Below are 27,554 nucleotides of genomic sequence, written 5' to 3'. Positions count from 1 at the left end.
ACAAAAGTCTCAGCCGTCGGACCAGGCGCCGTACAAGCGGTGCCAACTCCGGGCAGGCCTTGCCTCGCAAAACTTTGTGTCCAACCATCCTGGACCCTACAAACGCATCATCTCAACTCTACGCAAGAGGACCTAGCAGCCCAGGGAGGCGGCAGCCAGTGTCCTGCTGCCCTCAGCAGAGAGCCCAGAGGACGGCAAAGCCCTCAGGCCATACCAGGAATCCCCTCCGGACCCCTGAGCACAGGGGCAAGACACGGGCCACTAGCCGGGGGCCAGCAGGAGCCCAGCCCCGGGGGACAGCCCGGGCTGGGGGGAGCCGGGAAGGCAGCTCCCGGGAGCGCGGGGCTGCCCGGTGGGGCGGAGATGCCGGGCGGCAACGAGAGCTGCGCGGGCTGCGGGCTGGCGCAGAGCCCGGCCCCGCTGCTGCTGGCCGCCGTGCTCATCTTCACCATCGTGGCCGACGTGCTGGGCAACGTGCTGGTCATCCTGGCCGTGCTGAGGAACAAGAAGCTCCGCAACGCGGGTGAGCCGGGTCCCTGCAGCCTCCCCCCGCGCCCCTCCAGCTGGCAAGGGGCCGAGGAATGGGCGCCTCCCCACCTGCAGCCCCTCTCCCCTGCCTCTCGCCCACCCTCCCTCCCTCCCCAAGTCACCTTTCCTTGGAGGGCACCCAGAAGGCGACGGGCGTCCGCTTTGCCGTGTCCCCACCGAGCCAAGTAAAGAGGCGACGGTGCCACGGAGCCGGGCGCAGGTGGCAGGGTGATGGAGCCGCAGTCCGGATGCGGGTTTGTGGCTTTTCTGGGAAAGCGGCTTTTTGTCTTCAAACTTTTGCGGGCTGTTTTTCCAGTCTGTCTGTCTGCCAGGGACTCGGTCCTGCGGTCCTCAGTCAGGTGCGACGCTTGCCTGAGAGGGAATGGGCAAGGTTGGTCTCCAAGTGAGCAGGGAGGAGGGTTACCGGGCAGCTGAGCCCTTCCTTGTATGGCTCTTCTTTTATTATCCTGCTTTCGGTGTATTTAGCCTACCTGATCTTAAGGCTGCTGTGCTTGTTAGTGATCAGATAAGATCCACAAGTTAGGTCTTCCACTTGCTTGTCAGTGGATAATTTGAAAGTTTGACAAGGATGCGTGTTTAAACATTTCAGGTGTGCGTGCCCACAAGCTTGCAGAAATGGGTTTTTATTGTTTTGCGATTTGTTGTTAGTAAAAAGTATCTCTGAACCACGAGTTCTGAAGTTTTGCATTTGTTTTAACAATTGAAGGTGTCTGTATTTGGTCTGAGCAATCCTGATATTAGTCACATCTAAGCACGGTGCATGTGTGTTTTGAGTGTGGACTTTTTCCTGCCATTCCCCAATTTTGTATTTTTTGTCGCTGTAAAGCATTGGATAGAAGCTGCACAGTAGTGACTTTGTAAGCTCTTTGTCGTGCCACTTAAAAACGATAGGCTTTAAACTGTATCTTGGTGTGAGCTGTGCCTCTGTTTGCGTCTACAGCAAGGCAGGGAAACTGTGTCCGGACACCTCAAAGGTTTAATAAGCTGCGAGTGAAGTTGCCACAACCTTGTGGTGCATTTAACAAAGTCTTTAGGTGCAGGGGGACACATCTGTTATTCCTGGGTGAACCTGTGGGATCTAGCCTATATGGCAACATTGCACTAGGTGTATAGGAGTTTAAACTTACTCAACCCTGACTGTCAGGTTGGGGAAGTACTGCTCTGATTTTGAATGTAGAGACTTTAATAATCAGTGACCCTGGGAAGGAGAAACTGCGAACTCCTTAAATACAGCACATGAAAGAGTGACAACCAACTAGTGACATTCATACCTGAAACAGCTAACACAGCATTCAGATGTAGCATCTTTTCTTTCTCCCTCAACCCCCCCTTGGATACACAGGTCCTAGCCAACTACTGTGCAACTTAGCTGTGAACTTGCTTAGGAAGAGCTGTCCAAGAGGCAACCGCAGGCTATCATAATGGAAGGTAACCTTCCAGATCTAGCACAGCCGGGGCTCAGGCCAGGATATGGACCCGAAATTCACAGTTGAAAGGGACTGATGCACACACAGTACCTATATTTACACACCAGAGGTACTGCTGGCCTGAGTGGAGTCCTGAGATATCGTAGGGCACTTTATTTTCCTGGTAAAATTGCCTTTTACTTCTCCCAGTGCTGTCATAGTTAAACAAAATAGCAGTGAATCATTTTGTGGGGGAAGAGGGCTCATTTGCTTAATTTAGTGTTCTGTGACAGCCCATAGCTGAGGCAGTGTGCAATTTCTTAGACAGGGATGAAAAGCTCTTGAGGGACTTGTTGGACAGTGAGCCCTGTCTGCAGAGTTATATTATCTTGGTGATTTATGCCTGCATTCTCACGAATGCTACAGGCAATTACCAGCGTGATGCTCTGCTGCTGAAATACTTTTGGAAACAAAGGTACAAGTGTCAGTGCCAAGCAGTGCCATGAGACCACCCATTCCTCCTGACTCTTATTCTTGCTGTGCCCTTATTTATTGTGCTCCATCATGTGTCTCTGCGCAGCGGGCTGAATGCCGTAGGTAGTGTTTGTCCAAGACCAACCAAACAACCCCCACATCCTCTCCAAAATACATCTTCCCCCAACTTGTATCTGAGTGATGTGTATGAAGTGTGAGTAGCTCTCCCAAATGGAAAGGGGGCCTAGTCCTCCTTCTGGCAAAAAGCGTGGGCAGCAGAGGGGACCCTCAAATTGAAAACTATAGTCCGAGACTTCAGGACCAGAACAGCAGCTAAGGGTTTGTTCGTTAAGGGAGACAGTAGATTTAAAGCACAGTAGCTATTTCTGAGCAATTGTGCGTGGACTCTCTCATCTGGAATAACTGTAGGTAGATGAGACCCACCGTGGAGCGTGCAAGGCCTTTTGTCGAAGGGAATGGGAATTGGGTGGTGGCGAGAAGTGAGCTGAGGGGAGCCTGAGCTCTGCTGCTCCTTTTGAACAGCTCTGACCCCAGGTAATTCCTGAATAGCTCTGCCCACTCTCTTCTCTTAGTAGCAGCAGTGTCTTCCTCTGAGAAGTTGCTCTCGTTGTGCTGCAGAGAGGGAGATCTCACGGGTGCTAATATTTTGCCTGCTCAGTCTTGCTTACAGATGGGCATAATTGCAGTGCCCATGCTGTAGCAACTCTGCTCTGGAGTTAGATGAATCTTGGTAGGGCTCTTACGCTGACAGAGCAATTACTCCTTTCACGAACTCATAGCATCTGTGTTGTTTCAGGGCTGGTTCATATTCTGGCCCTTTAGTTCATGGATCTAGTACATACAGTATTTTACCCTGTGATCCATATTATCGCTCCAGAGGTGAAGTTAAATGGAGCTGAGAGACATAATGAGCCTGAATCCTCCCTGAATGTGTCCTTATGCCACTGCAAAGGTGTCTTTCTTTGTGAGCGCTTGTCATTACTCATGCAAGAGCCTCTGCAGAAATGCTGGCTCTTACAGATGTGAGCTGTTAATCACTTTTTCAAGTGCAATGATTTCTGAAATAGTTCTAAATTGGGCCTTGATGGAGTTCAGCAGTAGATTTTAAGTTCATACCATGGAGTGCCCTTTTCTGGGTCAAAGCCTTAGATTTCTTTTTTTTCACTATCTCTGCAGCCAAAAAAATGGAAGGACTCCAAAATGTTATATGCAGCTCCTCTTACCAAGGGCTATCGCTCAGAGAAGTGTCAGCCTAAAAACTGCAAATTTCCCTCTGAACTCCAGCCCAGCCCCTTTTAACCATACAAGTTTCCAGGACAATCCTAAAATTAAATGTGCGCGAGAAACTTGGGCTGCTTTGTATATTCCTTACCAGGGCAGGATTTCTGCACCAAATGACCGAAACATAGACTAGTAACTCTTCCACTGGCATGGGGCATAGTCATTTTATACTCAGTGAGCATGCATATGGATTTTACACTGAAATCTTAATCCAGATGCACAGTTTGCCTGCAGAAAGGGTGTGCAGCGTGTGTTTTCAGGGAGCTGCCAGTGGCCACTGTGTGTCACCTGGAGCAAGGCAGTTAATTTGCCACCTGCTTGCTGAGAATCCTAATACTAGATTCAGATAAAACCTCCGGTGCTGCTCACCCCTGATCACCTCTTCCAGCGTTTAGACAGTTTCCTTGTAACACACTTGAAAATGCAGCATTTTTTCCCACCCAGGCAGAGAGTGTTTGGTGTATTAGGCATAGTGGATCTCAGCATGTGCATTTGTTTTGATTGTTTGTCAGGTGGCTTGCAGAGCCATTCATTATAACCATGAGAAATACAACCCGGATCCCAGCGGCTTATAAATGAAGGGGAGATTTAAGCAAAGGTGTTGTTTTGGGGCTTCTTGAGATGGATTCCATCTGAATTGCAGGCTGTGCCCATGCCACACAACATGTGGGTAGTCATAGTCTGCTCCCACTTCATGAAAGTGCTGCTCTTCTCCTCATTCGCACCCCTTCCCACACTCCCAGCCCTTGTCACGCTGCCACTGATGCCATAATACGGCTTCTGGTACCTCCTGCGAAAGGTTCCTCCTATATATTCCTCCCCGAGGATGCCTGTTGGCCTCCCCCTTTTACTGAAGAGTCCTTACTCTACAGATCTCCATCCGGGCTCTTTTTCTGTGCTATTGGAGATGGTTAACCTCTTCCCCATGTCCACAGCAACAAACTGGACTCTCCAGTTGCCATGCTTTAAGGTAGGTTCAGAGGTAAAGATCACTTCCACACCATGGACCATGCTAGGAAGTGCTTCATGCCAGCCTGGTGTGCTCAGTCTTATGTACACCGTGCCCCAAAGCATAGCGTAGTTGCCTTCAATCAGGGCTAGGCAGTCTCCAGTAAACCTTTGCCCTTGAGCAGTTGTGCCAACATGTGCCTAGCGCTGCACTTGGTGACTACAGTCCGTTTCAAGTGTGCCGTGCTGCCCATGGTGTGTCATTGCTGGCATAGACCTGCCCTTGGTGGCTGCTCTGCCAAAGCCATGAATTGTGCCTGTCCATTAAACAGCCTCTTAACGGTGGGGCTGTGTCTCTGCAGCAGGGGCAACATGAGGGCATTAGGCTGAACTGAGCTCAGCATCCCCTGGTATAAATACCCCTGTTCCTGAAAGTTGCTTGTCTGGGTTTCTGTGACTGAGGCATGGCCTGCCAAGGGACTCAGGCTGGAGGTTTCTGATGAAAGCACAGCCTGTTGGAGGCACAAACTCTCCCTCTTAAAACCCTGGGTGCAAGGCTCTGCTGTGTGCTGCCAGCTAGTGCTCATTGCATCAGGGAAGGAGCCTTTGCACCAGACAATCTCTGCTCATCCCGCACCCTGGTAAGGAGCAGGTGTGGGGGGATTGTCCCTCTAGCTGGGATCCCTATGGATGGAGTGGGGAGGGGCGGACCACAGCAGTGGGCAGCAGTGGAGGGACATGCACTAGGATCCAAAAGTGAGGGCTTGGGGTAGAGTCACACGGAAGAGGATGGGGCACTTATGTCAGGGAGGACAGGGCAGGGCAAGGGCTCACAAATAAGTGGGAAACCAGCTTTGGCTTTGGGAGTGGAGCGGGGTAGGAGCCATCGTGGGGGCTGGAAAACAGTGGACGGCGGAGCAGGGGCAATTCTGTTTGAAGCCCAGCATTGCTTTCCCCAGAGCTGTGACTAACCGAGCCAGTGCCCTGTTTACTGCCTAGGCTGGTGCTGCAATCAGCTTCAATAAGCCAGAAAGTGGGTAGTGCTGCTGGGATATCACAGGGATCAAACAGAGCATCAGACAGAGGTCCCACAGGGCAGGATGGCAGCAAAGGGAGCAAATGGCTCAATTGCTCATAACTAATGAAGCCTCTGGTGAGGATGGTTTAGTAGATGAACTCAAGAGACATCTTTGCTATCCTCAAGTGGGATTGCTTAGTGAAGCCAGGTGGGGTAGGAAGCAGAAAGGGGAGGAAAGGAGCATTGTGCTTTCTCTCTGGAAACAGCTCTGCCAGGGGAGTTGCTGAGCGGGCACATGAGGTTGGTGCTCAGGACACAGCCTTCCTGCCTTGCCGGAGACCACTACATGGGTGTGCAAGATTTGGGGGCCAAAGTTAGGATGAGGGTATTCCCTGCGCTGCCTGATGCTCCTTCAGACCAAGTACAGCCCCACTAGCCCTCAATAATGGGGCCTGGTGTCACCCGCAGTGTGAGACCTGGCAGAATCGTGAGCAGACGGCGTGGGCTCGCTGCTCACTGCTGGTACTTGTCTTGTGAAGTGCTCAACAATCATGAGATTGGCTGGTTGGTTTTTGCAGCTGCTAGGAAATGGCTTTTTTTTTTTTTAGTGAAAGCTGAGATTCTCATTAATCACACGAGCTGGGGCTTTCCTAAAACTGCCAAATACTGAACAGCTGGTGATAAAAATGGTGAGAGATGGGAACTGTGTGTGTACAACGGCAAGCTGTTGACCTTCCTTGGCAGCAGTGGGACAGTATTAAGTATGAGAGAGTTGAAACTTTTCTGCACGTGCAAAGCAGGTGTTGCCGCAGTCCTGATAATCTACATAGGAGATTCCTAGGTAAAGAGTTTCACTTATTTCCTCCTTGTTCGCTGCCTCAATGCTTGGCCTGCTGTGTTCATGTGAAGATCTTGTTCCCGCAACTATTCCCAGGGAAATAACAATGGGGTAAATTAAACTCTATGAGAGTGTTGCATTAATTAGAATACCGGCATGTATCCATCCCGGGGCTGTGAGCCTTGATGGACACCAGAGACAGAGAACAGCCCTTGCCACAAAGAAACCCAGTGGCCCAGATCCTGCAGAGTGCTGGGCGTCATACCAGGGGTGCTATCTGCCCTCGATTCCCACTGGAGTTAAAAGCAGATGAACTCAGCTGCTCACAGGACTGGGCTCCCCATTAGACTGCACGCAGGGTGGAGGGAAGGCGGATATTAAGAGTGAGGCAATGGTGTCCCTCTAAATCCTTTTCCAAACTGCTTGCTTTGTTCTGTTAAACAGATAAAGCCCAAACCTGCACTCGGTGACAGCTAAGCCTGCAACATCGAGCTGTACTGAATGGCTCTGAGAGAGGCCCGAGTGTGTGCGGTTGGGATCCATGGCTGCCATGAGCACAGTAACTGAGGCTTAATCAACTGACACCTCTTACATTAAGATTTATCATGCAGATATGCTTCCCTGGGTTAGCCAGATTAAGAAATGCTGACCTCCTGGTGAGCAGCTACCTGGTCTCTGTTGCCTTCAGGTCCAATTATCCTAGCGGATCACAGCCGAGAAATGCTTGCCTAAAGTCATTGCGTCGGGGAAGAAACAAACCATGAAGGGAGAGAGATTTAAGCTGCTGCGTTCACTGTCAGTTCCTGGTGACGTGAAATTTCCATGCATCTTGTCGGGGCGGAGGAATGACATTCTCTGCTGGAAATGTTTCGGTCCCCAGAGAAGTTACGGCCAATTCTTCTGCACAAGCGATTCTTTGGGTAACTTCTGGCTGGGGATGGAAAGGATGAGACTGGCCTGTAGCAGGCTGCGAGGAAGAACTTGCAAGGTGGCTGCTGAGCGTATCTCGGAGGGTTGTTATATAGGGCGGGGGCTCCAGCTAATGGAAGAAATGCTCCCGAAGAATGAGAACGCAATATATTCTTCCTAGTATCCCATATCTCGTGGCTATTCAGCTGGTCCCACTGTTCCTAGATGTGCCATTCTGCACACCCCACTTTGTTGTACTTTAATACTGGCTCATATAACTTGTACTGGGGGGGCTGGATGGGGGAAGGTGCCATCTCCAGGGCTTTTTAATCTACCTGCATCACATCTGACTCAGGAAATCCAAGTGGAAGTGCCAGTGTGGGGAGTGTTTGGCAGCCGAGTACAGTTCTGTATTTGGAAGGCCCAAGACACCTTGTTGTCTGATGAGTTTCTGATCCGTCTTCTCTTAACCCTCGGTGCCTTTGCTTCCCAAAGGAAGATTTAATCCTGTGCTGGAATCCTATTAGAATAACTGAGTGCATTGGGACTGGCAGGGCACAACGCGCTGTAAGCAATTCAGTGGCAGGTCTACTTTTCACCTTAGCCGCCTGGCTGCAGCCTCACAAAGAGTACTCGTTTTTGTTCCTGTTTGTGTAAAAGGAGAAGAAGGTTTCCTGTAGGTTGGAAGACTGTAAGGGATGAGTTGTGAAATCAGCACCCGAGAACTGTCCGAGCCCCAGTTCTGTGTTGGGGACATTTCAGTCAAATTGTTGTGAGCACCTGGCAGGTGTCACCTGGGCTCTCAAAGGCGCCAGCCCGCGCCCTCCTTTGCTGAATGTGTTTTGGGTAAAGCCTCCCTGATCTGAATTGCACTTGTTCCTGGAGCAATCTTGTCAGCTTCAGTGGGTTTGTTCCCTTTAACGCGACTTGCGTGAGTGAAGGATTGTAGACGGAGCTCTTTTTATGATAGAATTGCCAAGCCGCGTGTCCCCAGCAGCTATCAAAGTCTGGTCTGTGTAAGAAAGCTGCCAGGCAGAATAACAGCCCTGTGACTACACTAGCGTAGGCCCCTGCATTAAGTCTGCTGCAGAATAAATGGGACTGTACTCCAGTTCTTGCACTAAAATGAAGTAGGCTTTATCTTTGTGTAGGGGGCACACATGGCTAATAGAGTTATGCTGCTGTATCTCTGCAAGTCAGTCTGACAGTGTAGACAAGCTCGTTTTCATGTTGGCTCTGCCTGAGATCACATGTAAGACAAGACCTTCCCAACCGCGCTGCCCTTCTGTTAGGTACCAGGGTGGATGCCAGCCCTGCTGTGGGAGGAGCGGCTTGGTGCACTGACTAGTGCCCTTACTTTGCTTTTCACTTTTGCAGGGGCTCCTCTTCCTGGACTTCCACCTTCTCTTGTTGGCTAGAGCACTCCTTTCTGATGTGGTTTTTCCTCCATATACTTATGCTCAGATTTCAGGCTGACCTTCAATCATTAAAATCACCAGACAACCTGAACGGTGGAAAATGCAGCTGCTTGCCTCCAGTTGTTGCAATGCCTGCAGAGACTTTCTGGTCAGTCTGAGTGATTCCATTGTAATCTGTCATTGCTGAACCTCTAGGTCAGGGGAGGTCAAACTCATCCAACCCACAGGGCTGGTCCTGGGTGCTGCATGCACCCAGGACCAGCCCCACACTCCCTGTGCAGGGGGAGTCTGGTACATGTCACAGCAGCACATGGGTCCAGTCCAAGACACGGGGACAGCACTGGGGGCTGGATGAGATCCTCCCTGTGGGCTGTGTCCGACACCTCTGATCTAGGGCATGCCTCTTGGCCTGGCTGTTGTCATGTCACTCAAAATTAAGAGGCTCCTACTAAGGGATACATTCCACTACTGGCTGTTGGGGTACCTCAGACGAGGGTCTCCGTCTTTAGTACCTGTTTGCTAGAGTGGTCCAGTATGCAGAACCGAATGGCTGGGACAGCATGATGTACAGCTCTTAGTTGCTTTTGTAATGAAAGCATTTAGCTGCCATGCCAGTGGGGATTATAGGACGTGGCAAATGCCTTTATGAACTAAAGGAGGATATAATGTGATGTATCTAGTATATGCATGCATAATATACTGGGTTTGTATCCCACCCTTGACCTAATCTATTCACGGGCTCTTTGAGAAGGCTGAATACCAAAAAGAAACAGAGAAGAGAATTCAAAGAAGTGTGCTCAGACGACTTTCTGTCTCTCAAACCCTTGGAAGTACTTGAAAGACTCAGCTCTGATGGGATTGTAGGTGCTTTGCACTAACCTTGAAAAGATGCAGCGTAAAAGACTTCTGATTCAGTTTTTGTCCTCCTTCTGGGCACGAAATGATCCACTTTTTAATAGATGGCTGAGCTGTTGTAATGTATTTAAAATAGCAAAAGACTAACAACAGATACAGGATTGGAAAGAGAATTCAGTGCAAAGCTACTAAAAGGATGCCATGAGTTTGAAGTCTAGTTAAGTTTATTAAAGAGCTGGCAGTGGTTTTGGCCTGGCCCTATTAGTCCCCTGCAATTTTTATAGCTTTGCAATCTCATTTTGTAAAAATTCTGCGCTGCTTTGTTGCTGAGTGGCAAGACTGATTAGAAAGTTACTTTGCAGAAAAAGAGTAATAGCTTGTACAAAAAGCTGTCAGATCCAGAAAGCAAATGTGTCTTTAAACAAAGATGGTGTTTGTAAGCACAGCGGGCAAAGCATTGGTGACTCTTAAATGGATCATGCGCCTTTGATGTAGTCATCTGTTGTCTACATAGTTCTGCCACTGATACTAAATCAGTGAAGTGACTATTCTGACTCTTCAGTTCCTGGTGTCTTGAAAAAAACGGCAAATTGCTTTGTGGATCTTTGTCTAGATGCAGTGTGTGAGGTCTGAGAGCATGGGCGGATGGTGCTGGTTGGGAGTTATATCCATGACCTGTCATTCACGATAGCCCATGTTCTCAGAACTCACACACTGATCCTTGTTGTGGCCATGTAGCACTGGCCCCTTTCCCGCCATGCGTGCCAAGCAAAATGTCTTTGAGTGCCACACTCTGGCACCCATGCCAGGGGTTGCCTACCCCTGTTCCAGATGCTCCCAAGACCACATTAGAAGAATTAGCATATGTTTACATGGCTCTGGCTGCGGTTCATATAGCCACAGCTTTAAGCCACCCAATGGAGCTGTAGCAGTATGGAGCTCAGTACAAGGAGCAAACACCACCCAAGAAGCCAAGTGCATACTCGGGCATCCAGAACATGGGTTCAACATCTGTTACAGAGTTGCCTACAATCTCTGGCTCCCCCTGGGCAGCTGGTTTTAAACTTTTGGGTGGAGCAGGACTCAAAAGCCCGCTGGGTCTGCCTCTGAATATGGCTTTGACTGGGTGCAGTTGTAATGGGTGTAACCTTTTACCAGGCTGTTATGGAGGGAGTTGAGAAAACAGACAAAGCTGAAAGAGGAGGCAGAGTCTACAGAATTGTGTCATGTACATGTAGGTAGAGTAACTTGTCTGAATGCACTAAGTCCTGAATGCCAAGGGCAAATTTTGGCCAGTGTTTTTGGTACTGTGAGTAGCTTGCGGCTGAGTAGGGGAGGGAGCTGAGTGGGGAACCTCGCCTCTTTAGTGTGGTTTCCTGCCATCTTCATGGATCTGTGGATGTGGGTATGGAAGGCCAGTTTCTTCTCATCTCCCTGTTGGTAAGGTGCTGGTTGCAAGGCTGGTGTGGGAAGATGAGCAGGAAGGCCAGCCTTAGTCTTTTATGAGCATTTTATATGGAACATGTACTGTGAGCAGGCACTGTGCTGACTCTGCCCAGAGGGCCATCTCGGTTCTCCATATTATTAATAGTTTAGAACAGAACTGGGCACTCACATATTGGAAAGTGATGCAGTTAATATGTATTCCCTCATGCTGACCCATGGTATCTCCCTTCTAGGAGGACATGGTAACAGCAGGCACTAGTGACTTCATTGTAGGCAGTCTCAGCTGACATAAGTTACACATAAAGCAGTTTAAGTAATCAGAAACTGATTTAAATCTGTAACAGAATAGAAGTTCCATGCACAAAAACCAGTTTCAAAATGGCTGAAACCGGTTTAAGATAAACGTGGGTGAATGTAGTATCAGACTTAACAGATTTGGGTCAAACTGGTTAATGAAACTTCTGTCCCAGACCCCTTCTTGGTTCAAGTTAAATCACTGTTCCCCACCATCCCAGCATGCTTTCCAGCCCTGGTCTATGCTTTCCAGCTGCCTGCTTCAGAGAACAGGGTTGGCCCTGGCCCTGCCCCTCTTCTCCCTATCAGGAGCAGTGAGGGCTGGCTGATAAGGCTGGGTGGCAGGGGGCTAAGCCCAGTTGGGGATGCAGAACAGTCTGGGGAGGATTGCCCCTCTCTCCCCCACAAACCCATCTGGGGTCTGGGGCCAGGGAGGGGGTAAAAAGCCCCTTCAAACTTACTCACCTGCTCAAACTTACTGCCTGAAAAGGCATGTGCAGAATCATTCCCACTGCAGGCATGTGGCTGCATTTCCAGAATCAAAAGTGAATGCCTGCTCAATTGCTTATCAGTTTAATCTACGCAGCTTAGACAAACCTGCAAAGATTAAATTGATTTAGTCTTGGGTTCTTCGACTGTCAGGACTTCAAAGGGCCTCAAACTTCCTGCTGGCTGCAACTGTGGACTACAAATCCCAGAGGCACTGGAAGCAGGAAGAAGAAGTGGTGAGCAACCCTGTAGATTCCTGTTGCTGTGATTCTGGACTGCAAATCCCAGAGACCTCAGGGGCAGCAGGAAGAGGAAGTAACAGCTCGAGAACCCTGCTCTGGCCCCCCTCCCACTTTGCTTCTAGGCTGGGCCACTGCAGGTATGTGGCTGCATTTCCTGAATCAGAGGTAAATGTCTGTTCACTTCTGTTTCAATTTAACCTGCAAAAACTGAATCGATTCAGCCTCGGGCTTTTTGACTATCTGTACCTAGCCCTGTCATATAACAGATCTGAACCAGTTTCCAATTGCATATACTGGTTTACATGTCATTTCTGTCCCTAGCTCTACTGGCAAGTCAGCTGTGCAGATATGAGATAGTATTAAGTCTTAACGTGTGTCTGCTCTGAAACTGTTCTAGCTTTATGACGGCACAACGTTCCACACACTTAAACACTTTAAAGGTAAACTGTAACAGCTGCCAGAGTCTGATTGTATTCCCAACCTCCTCTTACTGGTAATGTAGCTTCTCTCTACATAGTTTGCTTCTCTTTGCATTCTTTGTCACTAAATGCATCATAGTTTATCATTCTAATAACTCCCCACTTTGAAATTAATTAAGGGTTGCCCAAACATGCTGCCTCTGATTCCAGACTGTCGTTGCCAAGAGTGGATTTCTGTCGGGAAAGATCTTACTTTCAAGTAATTCATTTAGATTCTCATTCTATATTTTCCTCATGCTTGTGATTGCCCTGTCTCATTGATTGATACCTCCAATACTGTACAATGCTGTAAAGATCATATCTTGAGAAATGAGAAGCAACCTGAAGTTTAAGGTGCTCACGGAGCAACTTTGGAAAGGAATTTACAGGTGTTGCAAAAATACTCCGTACAAAGACATAAATGACCTAATTTCCCCAAAGATCTTCTGTTCTCTGCTTTTTCCCTGAATAGTAACTGACCTGCTTTAAAGCAGTTTCACTAGTCATTAAAATGTACTTCTATTATTTAAAAAGCAAGCAGCAGCAGAAGATGAAACTCTCCAAAATATGCCTGTGGTATTTACAGGGAAAGGGGTGGCAGAGTGGATACACTTTCTTGTTGCCATCTCTACAGGCACCGGTTTGAGACTTGCCGAAGGTTGCCCCCAGCCCCTCTCTCCCTTGTGTGCTGCTGCTTACAGAAGCAGGTGTGCTTCAGCTCTGCTTGCACAATAGCCTGCTAGACTTGGGTAGATCTTTAACCTGTGCGTGCACACAAACAGACATATGTTTCCTTAACTCAAAGGCAAAATTTTGTGGGTTTTTTAATTTGCTCTAGCTGGCATATTCTTGCTCCATTTCCAGTACTTTATTTCACTGCTTATGAGAGAGAGAGAGAGGAGCTATATACTTTGATTATAAACATATGCTCTCATGGCTAATCCAACATATGCATTTCCTTGGTCAGGAGATCCATCACCCAGTCAGGGGGGGCCGTGTGTAGATGAAATGAGGGGCATGCGTGCATGACACTTTAAAGTGGGTTACATGCTTTTGCACCCCTTTTAATGGTGTTGGTGTTTGCATGTGTCGGTGGTGTATTGCGCAGTAATTCCAGCCGCTGTAGCAAATTCAGCAGCGTAATGCACCTTAAATGACTTGGGGCACTGCAAACTAAAACTCCTCTGAGGAGTTTTAGTTTACTGCCCTACAGCCACGGAGCGAAGCAATTGGCTCTGTGCCACTCAGGGGCTCTGCAGGAAGCCCGTGCAGGCAGCCTGGCAGCAGCCTGGGAAGGCAGGCTCCACCCAAGAAAAGCAGCAAGCCTGATCTTTTTTTTTTTTTTTCCCCCTGGAGCCTGCCTGAGGGCCCAGTGCTTCCCTCTGTGGCTGCTGTCCCCTCGGGACTGCCTGTGGGTGGGTGCTGCCTGGGGGGGTTGCATGGAGGGAAACACCAGTCCCCCTTGCAGACCAGGGACCTCTCTGCTCATTGGCAGCTCACCCTCCCCTCCCCACTGCCAGAGGCAGGTAAGTTCGGGTATGTGCATGACATAGGGGTTTAAATGGCCCTAAATTGAAATGGTGTTTTAAAAAACTGCTTCACTTTAGGTCCCCTGTTTCATCTACACGCACCTGGAGATGACTGGGATGTGGGCAGTCCCAGAAAGGGGCATCTAATACTACAGCCTGCTCATACTAAGTACCAGATGAATTAACTTGCTTGAGTACCTGCAGGTGTTCATAGTAGTTCTACAGAGAGGTTGGGTCGGGGGTCAAGCATCCTCTCTGCAGAGAGAGGCGGTACCTAGCGCTTCTAGCGGTTGCGTTCTCTGAAGAGAAGGCAGTCATTTTTGGTTTACATGTCTCTGTGTTTTCTGAAAAAACCTTCCCGTCAAAATTAAGGGAAGGATTTGGCTAGTAAATCACTAAGCTTTCTAGGTAGAGAATTTTTTTTGGCCCCAAACAGATGTTGGCTTTTGGCTCAAACGTTAGCACCTCCTAGACGAGGGGTGCTCGGGCTTGCCAAATGACTAAGGCTCCCGTTTGTGGGTCACCTCTGCTGCCACCCGTCCTGCTGTCTGCCTTCTCTTCTGTGCTGTTTTGGAAGTGGACCAAAGCAATTTCACACTTGGGAAGTTATGTGAAGCCAAGAGTTAAGGTTTCACTTCATGAAAAAAATATTCTCTCTTCTTCTTCCTCTGCTGGTCTGCTTCTTTCTAATCCTTTTCCTTAATCTTTAGGTATCCAGGTATATGGAGGGCTTGTAAAGACTTCCTCTCTTGTTTTAATATTTGTTATGTCCCCCACCACTGACTCACGGGTGGGTAACTTAGTAGTATGTCGGTGCATTCGTGTACGGTAGCAGTCAAGTTTTAGTTGGACTCGATTGCAGCACACAGTCTCACTACTATTTTTTTAAAGGGGAGAATTTGCTTTTTTTCCTCTTAACTTTCCTTTTTTAAAACAAACCACGAATTGGAGTCTGACATTGGAAACATTCAGGGAGAGGCTGGATAGGCACCTGTGTGGGAGGGGACTGCAAATCCTGAGTCTGCAGGAGGTTGGAGTAGCTGACCCTTGAGATCCCCTCCAACCCTGCAATTGCATGACATTTTCAAAGATAATGTGAACGGCTCTTTTCCCCCTGGAGCTCGATTCAGAAATATAAAACTTCAGAGAATTTTTTTGGGGGGGGGAAGAGAGTGGTTTGGTTTTCATGTCTAACCTGGTTTGCAGTTCAGAGGCTTCAACCTTCTGTAAAGCTGCTGCTAAAATGTTTAGCTGAGCCAATAGGAAAATAATAGGGTTGAAAGGCTAAGGATACAAGCTGAAGACATGTTAGCCTTCTCCCTACTCTCTATCTATCCTGCTTAATTAGATTGCAAAGTCTTCAGGGCAGAAGTTCTCTCCTGTGTGTTTGTACAGAGCCTACCACAGCAAGGCCCCCTTTTTGCTCGGTCCCGAAGACCTCCGGTAATAACGAGCAAGTCAGAATCTTTCCAAAAGCTGCAGCTTCATTACAATAATCATGTCGGTGTCTGTGGTGGCCTGGTGGGTTGTACCAACGACTCCCTTCAAAGTTAGAAAGATCAACCAGAGATGAGCTCAGCATTTTGCTGTGCTGGAGGGGAGCCGGAGTGTCTCTAAATGAGCTGGTTTGGGTAGAAAATGACACTTCATGGCATTCACTCCTGCATTTCCGTAGGGTGTGTGTTTTCATGCTGGTCGGTAAACTGATGCTAACAAGTCATGCCCGGTTGACACTAACAAGTAGCACTAATGCTTTTATTGCCCTCCCTAGAGATAGATGAAGATCCCAACACTTGTCTTGTTTACTTAACTAAGCCAGACGAGGATTTATTACCAGCTTCAGGCAGCTTCTTTGGGCAGGAAGCAGAACAAGTCATGGCAAAACATACATATTGGCTTGATTCTCCATTTTCTTGTGTGGTCCTTTATTTCTGGGCAAAGTGGCTGTGTTCCTTGGAGGATGGTATTTTGCACCCACTCCACTTGTACGTGACCCTACTGCTTATGGACTGTCTGAAATAAGACCTGAGATGAGAGAACATCTTTAAGGCATGTCTACCCCATCCCCGTGCTGTGCCCAGGAATGGTAGTGTAAAGCATGCTCTCTGCTTGCTAGAGTCCAACAGCTAGGCTAAGTACCTGTTTTAGCATGGTCTAGAGCCAGGGGTGGCCAACCTGTGGCATGTGTGCTACGGATGGTGCTGGGAGCCTCCATGTGCGGCACACGGCAGACCAGGGAGGAGACAAGCAGCACAGCAGCAGAGGGGGCAGGGAGCAGAAAGCAGAGCAGCAGAGGGGGCAGGGAGCACAAGGCAAAGAGAAGCAGATAAGGAGCACAGGGCAGGGAACTGAAAGTAGAGCAGCCATTCAGGCTGGGGAAAGGGAAGGAGATCAGAGTGCCTCCCAGGGAGGTTGCAGGGCTAATTTGTGGGCATGCCTGCCAAAAAGGTTGGCCCCCTCACTGGTGTAGAGCATGCACCTAAGATGGAGATAGAGACCCTAAAGGTGCAGGATGTGCACTCAGGATCACTCTGGGATCACTACATTGCCTCATTTTTGGGAGCACACATGTGCAGAGCAGGAGGAAATGGGTGGTGCATGCTTTATATGGAAGCAGTACAGACGTGCCCTTGTTCCCAGGCAAGTAACAGAGGTGTGTGACAGGGCGCTGCTGGGCCCCTCCTGCTAAAGAAAACAGTGTCAGCTCTGATTTTCCTTTGGGAAAGTCTTCCTCTGCACAGGCACAGAAACACCAACTGTTTGTCCAAAATGATGAGGCAGGAACTAAATTGCAACATGAAAACACAAGTCCCCAGGAGACGGACCGGCATGTGTTTCTTATGAAGGGCAAGTGCCAAGAATAGAAAGGCAACTGACCTCTTGCAGAGAGGTTTCTTGGCATTTTAGAGGCACAACATACCAAAGCCAAGAGGGACTAGTGTCAGAGCTGCCTGCACCCCAAGCTTACAAAATCAACATCCATCTCTAAGCAAACCCTGGCTTTCACTGGCCTCCATGGAAGGAAACTATGCCAGAATTGTCCAGTAGCAAAACTGGTTTACTCCGTTCTTGCTAAAAAGTTACCCTTGTGAGTTGGAGATTTTTTTTCTATTACTTTTCCCTTGCAAGGTTGTTTGTATGTAAGACTTGGCTTGTAGTCAATCTAATAAAGTTTGGGAATTGCACTAAGTAGTCTTCGTTGTCCAAGAAAACAGGAGCAGCTCTGAAATGCAATACATCAGAAGATAGTGGGGGTAGGTACAGACCTGTCTTCTCAAATGCAACCGCAAGAGAAGTCCATGGGGCTGATTCTGATTTCACTTGCAAAGATTTTGACTTGATGGCAGTGTGCTGGCCTCAGTGATTTACTAACTTGCAAAGCTGTGGGTTCAGAATTGCCCCTGCTGAAAGTTGCCCAAGTAAAAATTGCACAGCAATAGGATTTGGACAATAAACATAGTTGAGTAAAGTACCTTGATGTATTATTTTACAAATTCATATAAAGCCATGACACTAAGGCTAGGTACTCTTTACTAAGTCTAAGGTCTGTGTAAAAGCAGAATCTTTTCTTCAGACTCTCTATGATTACACACATATAATGGGAGTTTAGAAATGAATCAACAGCAATGGCTTAATATGGTTGTTAGCATAATTCATATACAATTTTGGAAAAAAAAGTTTCCAAAAACTTCTGCCTAAAAAGAGAAGACGCTGTTATAGCTATAGGCCATCAATAAAATATACTGAATGAATGAACTGAGTGTACCAAACACAACAAGGACCATTAAGCCCAGAATCAGTAAATAACTGCTTCAAATCACATGGCAGCAATGAGTCAATTCAAAGACTGTTTGAGAACTAATAATAATCATCACAGTCCTAATCCCCAGCAGGCCAGCTGATACTTTCACTTGGTATGGTACAAATCGGTAGTAACCCTGACTTTACCCCACTGCAAATTTGTTACCAAAGTAAAATTTGGCCTCCAAGTTCACCATAGTTACCTATGAGTTCACAGGTGTTTGCACTGTATTCCTAACCCCATCCATGAGATGGGGAAATAGAGGCAAAGAAAAGTTAATTATTTTGCCCAAGGCTGCATGGTGCGTTAGGAATAAAGCTTCTTATAACCTGGCATGTGCATCCCCTAGGATGTCCTCACATTTTCAAATTTGTTTAATTTTAAATTGGAGCAAAGCTCTAACACTTCCAAAGCACTTAAAAACATTGATTTGGTTAATAGTTTTGCTAAAGTTAGAACATTCCAATGTTAATTATACATTGTACAAAATTAAGATATAAACACTGAGAGAAAATAGCAGCAGTTTCTTTTCTCTTTTTTTAAACCCGTCTAAGCAATCCAGTTAGGTTATTTTCCCATTGAAACATTGTCAAAATCAACACATCCTCCTGAAGTTTAGGTTGTGATAATGCTGCATTTATGCTGGAAGAGTTACACTTAATTTTTTTAAACTGCTCCATGCAGCTGGGGGTAGAGTTGGCCTTATTGATTGGCATGGGCCAAACTCTGCAGAGTGAGAGGTAAAAGCAGAAGGGAAGACCAAAGGATAGAAAATGGTACAAATTTGTTGTGAGACGGGGAGGAATATTAGCATTAGACACTTTTTGGACTGTTGGATGTGGGCCTATAATAGCTTGTGCTCCCAAATGGGCTCTGGTGTTAGGAAAATGTCTTGTAGCACTTCTCAGACCAGGGAGAAGAAGTCTAGTTTTGCTTATTTTCTCAGATGATGACTTCCACTGTAAGCTTGGATGCTGACATTCCCAGTGCCTCGTTACAAAGCCTTTTGGAAAGAAAGAGTGTGTTTGCATTTTCCCAGATAAGGTTGTATGTACTCCTGTCGGGGGTGAAATGAGAGATTATATCTCTTAGAAAGTATGTGTATAGTTAAATGGAGGGTCTCTTGTGCCAGAAGCAAAATATATATGAGTGATCGCATGTTCAGTAAACTTTAGCATCTCTGAGGTTCATGGCCCTTAAGTTGGTCGCTGTCTAATACAGAGACTTCATTGTTTTGGCTCATTAAGTGATTATAAGAGCATTTGGCATGCTAATTTCCAGGGTGAACTTTCAAGAGCTGGTAAACTGATAGTTTTGCTTTGTCCTGGATGGGGGTTAGCAAATGAGTCAGATGCTTCCATGGCATACACGAGTTGCAGGACTAATGTAAAGTCTTGAATTGCCATCCATCAGTGTTTATGTCAGGGGTGGGCAATTATTTTGGGTGGAAGGTCACTTTACTGAGTTTTGGCAAGCCATCGAGGGTTGCATGACAGGCAGCCAGGGGCAGGTACGTATTAATTTTCTAAATTTTTTAGGGGCCCCACGGGCTGGATAGAATGGCCTGGCGGGCCACATCTGGCCCACAGACTGGATTTTGCCCACCCCTGGTTTATGTGGATGCCGAAGTGGTTAAAATATTAACACAATCCCAAGAGTCACGTCCAATGGAAATATTTTTTCTGTTTTGTTTTACGTATTTATCTTTCACAGATGTTGAACCATATCTCTGCTTCTTTGGACCTGAAATAATGTCAACAGAACCATTGCCTTTCCCATTTAAGATGAAGGCTTCAGTTCATAACGCAGGCATTTCCTCTTCCAAGAATTGCTATACAGCCAAATCCTTAACCATCCCATTGTGACCTTTTTTCTTTTCCAAGACCTATATATCAAAAACAATCATGTAATTGGGTTAAGATGAATCTTTGGAAAGCTTCAGAAATGTACCAATTTCTGAGGCTTGAAATTCAGTTTGAAAGTGCTGTTCTTATAATGGAAACATCAACTTGACCCTCAGCAATGCAATTGGGAATATGATGCACATCTTTTGAAGCATGCCCCGTTCATCCTGTATGACAATAACACAGCTAATTAATAACCTTTATAGCCATAGAGACAGTTCCATGATGATAACAAGCAATGCAGTTTTACAGAGCTTCAGGCACTAACGCCTGGGCTTGATATATAACAAGCTCTACAGACTTCAATATGCCACAGTCTGTGTGGGAAAAGGCAGTCAACCTCAGATGTTTTTTATTAAGATTATTCAGTGCTGACAAAGCTCCCCAGTAAATAATATTCCAACCATCTGAGCAGGCTCTAATTGGGCAGGAGTCGATGGACTTCCCTGCCAAACACAGGCCTCCCTGGGAAACACCTTCCAAGGAGAAGTGGGATGACTTATGATCATATTATGTTCTGCTGTGAGCAGTAGAAAGTGGCCTGACATTGAACCTGATCCAGGTCCATTCTGTAAGCCCAATCAACCATGTGTCTGGTCCACATCACAGAGTTCTGTCAGCATAATAGCTTGGTTTCTGTCATTTGGGATGTCCATACTGGCCACTAGAGGTGTACTGGTATATTGGTTGCAAATCAGATTGGCCCTGCTAACAGGAAAATTAACGTTATCCACAATCGACTGTTTTTGGCTGATAAAGTCACTGATAAATGCTGCATGCATGTGCACAACTGCAGCATGCACGCAGCCAGGAATGTATTCTGACAGTGCAGAGAGCGACGTCCTGCTGGTAAGTCTGTGGGGAGGGAAGGGGTGTGGGGGAGGGAAGGGAAAAGGGGGGACAGATTGAGGCCTCGATGGTGAGGGAGGCCTCCATAGTGAGGGAGTGGGGCAGGGGCTGCCCAGCCAGGGACCTTGGGGCCAGGAGTGAGATGGAGCCGTGGGCTGCTTGTCCGGGGGTGGAGGGGGGGCAGCTCCCCAATGCTGTGTGCACCCCCAGGGGAGGTATGGGGGGCATGTGCCCCCCCAGATTTGTGCACGGATTAAAGGCAGGCTGCCCACTGCAGGCTCGGGGCCAGGGGCAGTGCTGGCCTCTTCCTGGACGGGGGTCTGGGCTGGGGCTGCACTTGGGGTGGGTGGGGTGGGCTCAACCGTGGGGGTGGGTGGTGGCAGTGGTGGCACTAGAAGGGGGTTGGAGGGGGTTACAACCACTCCAAAATTCCCCATAGCCCTCCCATAGTCCCCCTGCCCCGTGCCACTGGCGTTGCTGCCTGCCCTGCACAGCTGAATCTGCCCCAACCCCAGCCACTCTGAGCATAGCCCTTGCCCAGCACCCCCCTCTCAGAAGAAGCTGGCACTACCTTGGCCCTGAGCCCACAGTGCGCAGCCTGCCTTTGCCCTGTGCAGAAATCCGGGGGGCCACATGCCCCCCATGCCTCCCCCCATAGGTATGCGCAGTGGCAGCGGGCTGTCCCGCCACCCCCCATCCCCTGGATGAGCTGTCCATGGTTCCATCCCACTTCCAGTCCTGTGGTTCTATTCACTGCCCTGGCTGGGCAATGCCTGACCCTACCCAACTCCCTCCCTCATCATGGAGACCTCAATCTGTGCCTCCCCAATGCCCCTTTCCTTTTCCAGACCCTTTCCCCCACACAGACTTACCAGCTGAATGCTGCTCTCCACGCTGCCAGGCTGCATTCCTGTAATCTGGCTATCAGATTGGTATCAGCTGATATGGGTAGTTAATAATCGGCTATTGGTATCAGCCAAGAAAATCCCCAGATTCCCATCCTGCTACCATATACTGCTTGTCTATCAGGGACTCATCTGGCATAATGGTGCCAGAACACCTATGATGGCAGCACCCTCAGACTGTGGAGAGGCCCTAAGGCTAGGGACAGAAGTTGCACATAAACTGGTTTAAGTTATCAGGAACTGATTTAAACCTGTAAAAGAACAGAAGCTCAGTGCGTATAAACCAGTTTCAAAATGGCTGAAGTTGGTTTAAGATAAATCTGGTTGAATATAGCGTCAGACGTAACTGGTTTGGGTCAAACTGATTTATAGACCTTCTGTCCCAGACCCCTTCCTGGTTCAAGTTAAATCAGACTTCTCCAGCTTCCCAGCATTTTGCAACCCTGGGCTGTGCTGTCTGCTACAGAGAGCAGGGCTGGCCCCTCCCCTCTGCTGCCTAGTTGGAGCAGTGAGGGCTGGCTGACAAGGGGATGGGGGGGGGGGCAGGCCTAGCTGAGGATGCAGCCCAGTCTGCAGGGTGGGGGCTGGACTGGGAGGGGGCATTAAATACCCCTTTCCCCACTCAAATGTACTGCTGGCTGCAACTCTGGACTACAAATCCCAGAGGCACCTGGAAGCAGGAAGAAGAAGTGATGAGCAACCCTGCAGAGTCCTGCTGCTGTAAGTCTGGGTTGCAAATCCCAGAGACCTCGGGGGCAGCAAGAAGAGGAAGTGAACACACAGCCAGAGAGCCACGCTCTAGTGCCCGCCCAGCTTTTGTCCTGAGCTACTGCAGGCATGTGGCTGCATTTCCCGAATCAAAGGTAGCTGTCTGTTCAGTTCTGTTTCAATTTAATATGTGCAGCTTAGACTAAGCTGCAAAGACCGAATCAATTCAGCCTCAGGCATTTTGACTGTCTGTACTTGGCCTAAGTGTTTGCTGTGACAGTGGTAATGTGGGGAGAATACAGCCTGCCTAGGGTTTGTAGAGCAATTTGTGTTGCGTGTAAATATTAAGTGTTATGTGCCCAAGGATACCAAGCAACAGCACTTCTAAGAAGCCTTGGTGCTATTTCTGGAAAGTGTTCCTACACTCCTGTGTGATTTCTTGTGTGCTGCGCTTGATTCGTGACAGCACTCTATGGGGAAAACAAGCTAAAGGATGTGCCAGTTCCTAATAGTGCCCCCTGGGAATCAAAACATGCTGCACATGGCCTGCCCGGCTCCCTGCCGAGCTCACGCAGACATAAATGGAAAATGGCTTGAGCTTTCCATGGCGCAACAAAGTGGCTTTGTGAAGCTAAAGTCCTCTGGGCTCAGATCGGTGGTCTGAATGGCAAAGGTCTCATCCCTGTTCTTCCTGCAGTCTGGGAGCATGGGAAAGGGGCTTGGGCTACTGGGGACCACGCCTTGCCTTGCATCTGGAAAATGGTGAGTTTGGATCTCTAGTGGTGGCCAAAGGCCCATTCACACCATCAGTCCCTAGACTCTGCTGCCATGGAGGCCTCGTCAGAGATAACCAAGCTCTAACCTACAGATGGTTTTAAAGAACGAGGCTTGGAACCACCCAATGGATCCAGCACTAGATAGGTAGCATGGGGGCTATCAGCGTGTCGTACATGGAAGGCAGGCCACTGAGTGTGTTAAATTGCAGTGTCTGGACAGTCTTCCTCTGGAGATTGCAGTTTGCCCGAGGTGTACAGTGGTCTGCGTGCTAAGGAAGGGGCACAAGGCAGAGTGTCCTGTAGTCAACTAGTCTGGAAGAGAGAACGGCGTGAAGCCACTGCAGCTGTGTCATCATGTGAGAGGTAAAGGTCCATCCTGGATATGGCTGATGTGAAGAAATGCCCTGCTTAGTCGCATCCAGCGATTACTCACAAACTCGATTGAGACTGAAGACACCTTTTGCCTTAAGTCACTTGTAACACCTGGTTTAGGGAGCTTGAGGCTAAGGGGTGGAAATCCTTATCAAGGGAACAGGGTCCCCAAATGGCTCAGGAATGATATTAGCATCTTCCTCTGCCTTGGTTATTCCATTTCCGCAATGCGTTTTGTATCCCTGCACCTGGTGCTATCATCCACAGCCTTGTGAGTCAGCAAAGCAGAGGTGATGGTGAGGGCTCTAGATCAGCCCCATTCTGCCAGCTACACAGGCATGGAAGAGCCCAAGGAGGACTGCAATGAAAAGTCTTGTCTTCTTGAGACCAGCTTTTTAAGCTTCCAAGTGACGAGTTCATTTTAAAGGGTCATACAGACAGTTTGGTATTAGACCTTGTTGGTGCACTGTTCCCTGTTCGCACAGCTCTCTCGTGCACTGAGGAGTGAGCTGCCCTGGTTTGCTCTGAGGGAGAGAAGTGTGGTGTATGACAAGAAAATGAGATATTACTGGTCTTTATTATAGTCTTGTCTTTTGGTAATTTATTTCATTTGCCCTTTGAAAACAAAGTCCCTGGGTACCCTGGGTGCCTTTAATCATAATGAGCTTGTTCTTTAGAGGCACCAGTGACCCTCAATTAATATTGAATAATGTCAACCTGCCACCAACTTAAGATGATGCCAAAATCCAGCCCCCAAGAGCCGTATGGTCCATTTCCATGGTTACCATTAGGTCTTACAATTTTAAAAGGCCAAAGAGGCTAAAACAATATACTTGAAAGATATTTTTTTACTGGAGCTAAATGGTGCATTTGTCACAGAACTAATATTTTCCTTGCACTTTATTTTACAGTCAAAACCTTCATACCTCTATCGTGATTCCCTTAAGTGCACTTTCTTCCGTCCTGCCTGCTGCATAAAAAGAAGGCAAAAGCATTAACATCAAAGGGCTCCTATAGATGTGCAGGGAGCCTGCTCCGACACGCTGGGAATCCAGCACATAAGAGCAGTCTCGATTAATCGAGTCTGCTGGAGCCTGGAAATAAGCACACTCCAGCAGACTCTGGCGTCATGTGTATCAGCATCCCCGTGCCAAAATATGGCAGTGGGGTGCTTTGAATGAAAGCTCATTTGATGATGAGCGTTTTGGGCATTTTTAATTAGCGCGGCTCGCTAATTAAAGCACCCCCCCCCCGGCACGTCCCAGAGCACGTGTAAAAATGCCCAGTGGTTTTGTGTATATGCTTGTGCCAGCTGAGCTGACGGCCAGTGCAGTTTCACTCTATCTTCCATCAGTGCTCAGCATGAACTTTACTTTCCCAGTGTCTCTTTTACATGGGTCAAAAGACTTGGTGATTAGGAGAAGAAACTGTAGCCCAAAGCCTTTACTGTTTTCCAGGCCATGGGACTTCTGGCTTGTTTAGGACCTACCCATTCCCCTTCAAGCACAACGTGGTAGGCTCAAACTGAAGATTAGTTTGACATTTTTCATCTGACTCTTCTCTTTGTGAAGGATGCAAAGAATCAGGATTTTTTAGTTTCGAGATCTTCAAGATGAAAAGTCTTCGACTTCTGAATTCAAAACTTTTTTGTTTTGAAATTTTCTTAAAGTCCAAACAGAATTGAAACAATGCTCATCTTCAAATGAATTGTTTTACTTGGTTGAAATGTTTAAAAGAAAAAAGAAGAGAAAAAATGTAGCCAAAAAGCAAGGGGGAGGAGGGAGCTAGTGGGGATTCTGCCTACCTTTCCAGTCTCTCAGGAGTTCAGGACAGGTCTGTACCTGGCTCTCATCCTTTCTGACTTGCTCTGCTGGCAACTGGAGTAGGTGATCTTGTCTGTGCAAGCTCTGGGGTCTCCAAGCATGTGGGTCTGCTCCTGCTTCCTTCCTTCCCTTTTCCTAAGGTGGTGTAAGCTGGGTAGGCAATGCATTGTATTTCCAAGCAGACAGGCTGGCTCTTGTTCCTAGCTCCTCTGTCACGCGTGTGTCCATAGCTGCTCAGAATCGGTGTGTCACAGTTGCTGTGGTCTGGTCCTTGTGCAGATTTTGCTGGCTATGTAATTCTTCCTGTAAGCTTGCAGCTGCAGTGTCTTCTTGCATTTGGACGTGCTGCTTGAGAAATCCTTGGCCTGTCCATTTTCCAGGTCATGCCCTTAAGATGCTGTTCATGGGAGGGGCAAATTGTGATGGACTAACTTAAGCCCCATTGGTCCTTTTATGTCAGATCCAGGTGCCCTATTGGTGTGGTGCAAAGCAATCAAAAAACCTTAGCCCAGCTTCTCACACTGGAGACTTTCCTTTCGTGACAGTGAGGCTCGATACAGAAGTCAGAAATGCTGCCGTTCTCTCTCGAAGCCGCAGCAGTGGTCCAAAGTGGGATCTGGCTCAGGGGTGCTTTCCTGTAATCTGCTTGTGGGAGACTGGCCTGGCTCAGTATTGCCTTTATCCACAAATAGCCTTTACATACACTTCAGTCCACGTCTATCTTTCAGGCTGCTCCTAGCAGCACTTACCATAACAAGCATGTGCCTTACCTCCCCTAATTACCAATCCATCTGGGACGTGGATGGCAAGTGCTGATAAAGGGCCTGACAAGTGGAGCAAGCAGAACCAGTATGTTCCTGCCAGAGAGCACTTCAAGGTCCTTATCGCTGCTACAGCCATGCAGGGTAGAAGACCCCTTCCACGAAACCAGCTCTGTAGGTGTTGCGTTTGCGGAGCCATTTGAAATTCTGTCCCATGTCCTTGTTCTTCTTCTGCGCTGCGGAGGAGTGAGATCTTGCAAGGTGTCCTACTGTGTTGAAAGGCCGGGGGAGCATTTTGCATTCAAATGCAAACCTTCAGTGCTTTTACTCTTAGTTGCCCCTTGAGTGTGCTTGCAGCGTGCTTTTTTCTGGCTGCATCTTTGTGCAGTGAGCTGTGCGTTGTCTGTAGCTTTAGCTAATTCGGTGTTTAAGCCCTTCCTTGGGGCCATTGCAGTCTTGTTACAGCAGAGGTTACACAGCAATGCTGCACACTATCAGTTTCTGACCCTTTTCTTAGCACGTAAGCACGCTTGGTTTGGGGAAGACAAAGGCATGTGTGTGTACTAGAAGGGGAGTTAATACGTAACACACAATCCCCTGGGAGCTGGGCAGGTAACGGAGGAGCAGAGGAGTTCTGCGAGGTGGAGCTGAGTTGGTTTCTGCAGGTTATTGGTGCCTGAAAAGGACGATTGACTCCCTTCTGTGTGCCACCACCTCTGTTGCAGGATGGGTGTGAATTTATCTGATTACACTTAAAATCTACCCAGCTTTGCGTCACTGATTCCTCCCTTGGGAGGAGACTAAGCTGCACAGCCATTCCCTGCCATATGTAGGCAATGGTACGTACTCCTGTTGCTTGATTAGCAGTCAGCATGTTACAAAATACCTTGAAATACGGAGTGTGGGTTATTTGGAAGAGATTTGAAGGGCCTTATAAGTGGCCAGGAATGCCTTTCTCTTGTCACGAATGCAGACAGGAGTAAAACGTGTTACAATTCAGCAGCGTGCAATAGCTTAGGGCATGAAATAATTCTGTGTCGAATAAAGTCTCAGGAGACTGTAAATTTTCAAGGCAGAACTGTCTGGTTAAGGCCTCTGCTCCTGGAAAGTGCAAGTGAGTGTCTAGTAAACTCAAGGGACCACTACTGCCATTAAACGTCTCACAAAATAGTGCCTCGGGCAGCATTAAGTGAACAAGGGGAAAAGGGAAGTGAGGCAGTGCTTGGCATAGGAGTTTCCACTTTGTCGCCAGCACTGCAGAAGCTGAAGAGCACGTTACATTGCTGCATTCAGGAAGGGACCTCCTTGGTTAGGACTCTCCTCCTGACTTCTGCTGTGCCTATGTGCCTTAAATCATCTGTCTTGCTTTCTTGGTGCTTGAGACCTGTGCTTTGATGCTACCCAGATGCAGGCACAGAGCAGAGGATGCAGCCGACCATATGAGCCTGTCTGAGCTGATGTATAAAACATGTCTCTTCC

The 27,554-nt window shown here is 48.0% G+C and overlaps 1 protein-coding gene across 1 annotated transcript in view; it reads left to right on the top strand.

The window, feature by feature from the left end:
* Positions 1 to 362: 362 nt before the first annotated feature.
* Positions 363 to 27,554, top strand: part of GPR50 (G protein-coupled receptor 50) — a 46,827-nt gene continuing 19,635 nt past the window's right edge. The window contains exon 1 of the mRNA XM_019492770.2: positions 363 to 523. Coding sequence (XP_019348315.1) covers positions 364 to 523 — 160 coding nt within the window. The 5' untranslated portion in view covers position 363. The remainder of the gene's footprint in view (positions 524 to 27,554) is intronic.

Source organism: Alligator mississippiensis, chromosome 8 (assembly GCF_030867095.1).
Source record: "Alligator mississippiensis isolate rAllMis1 chromosome 8, rAllMis1, whole genome shotgun sequence".
Lineage (NCBI taxonomy): Eukaryota > Metazoa > Chordata > Crocodylia > Alligatoridae > Alligator > Alligator mississippiensis.
This window is presented reverse-complemented; position numbering and strand designations above follow the sequence as displayed.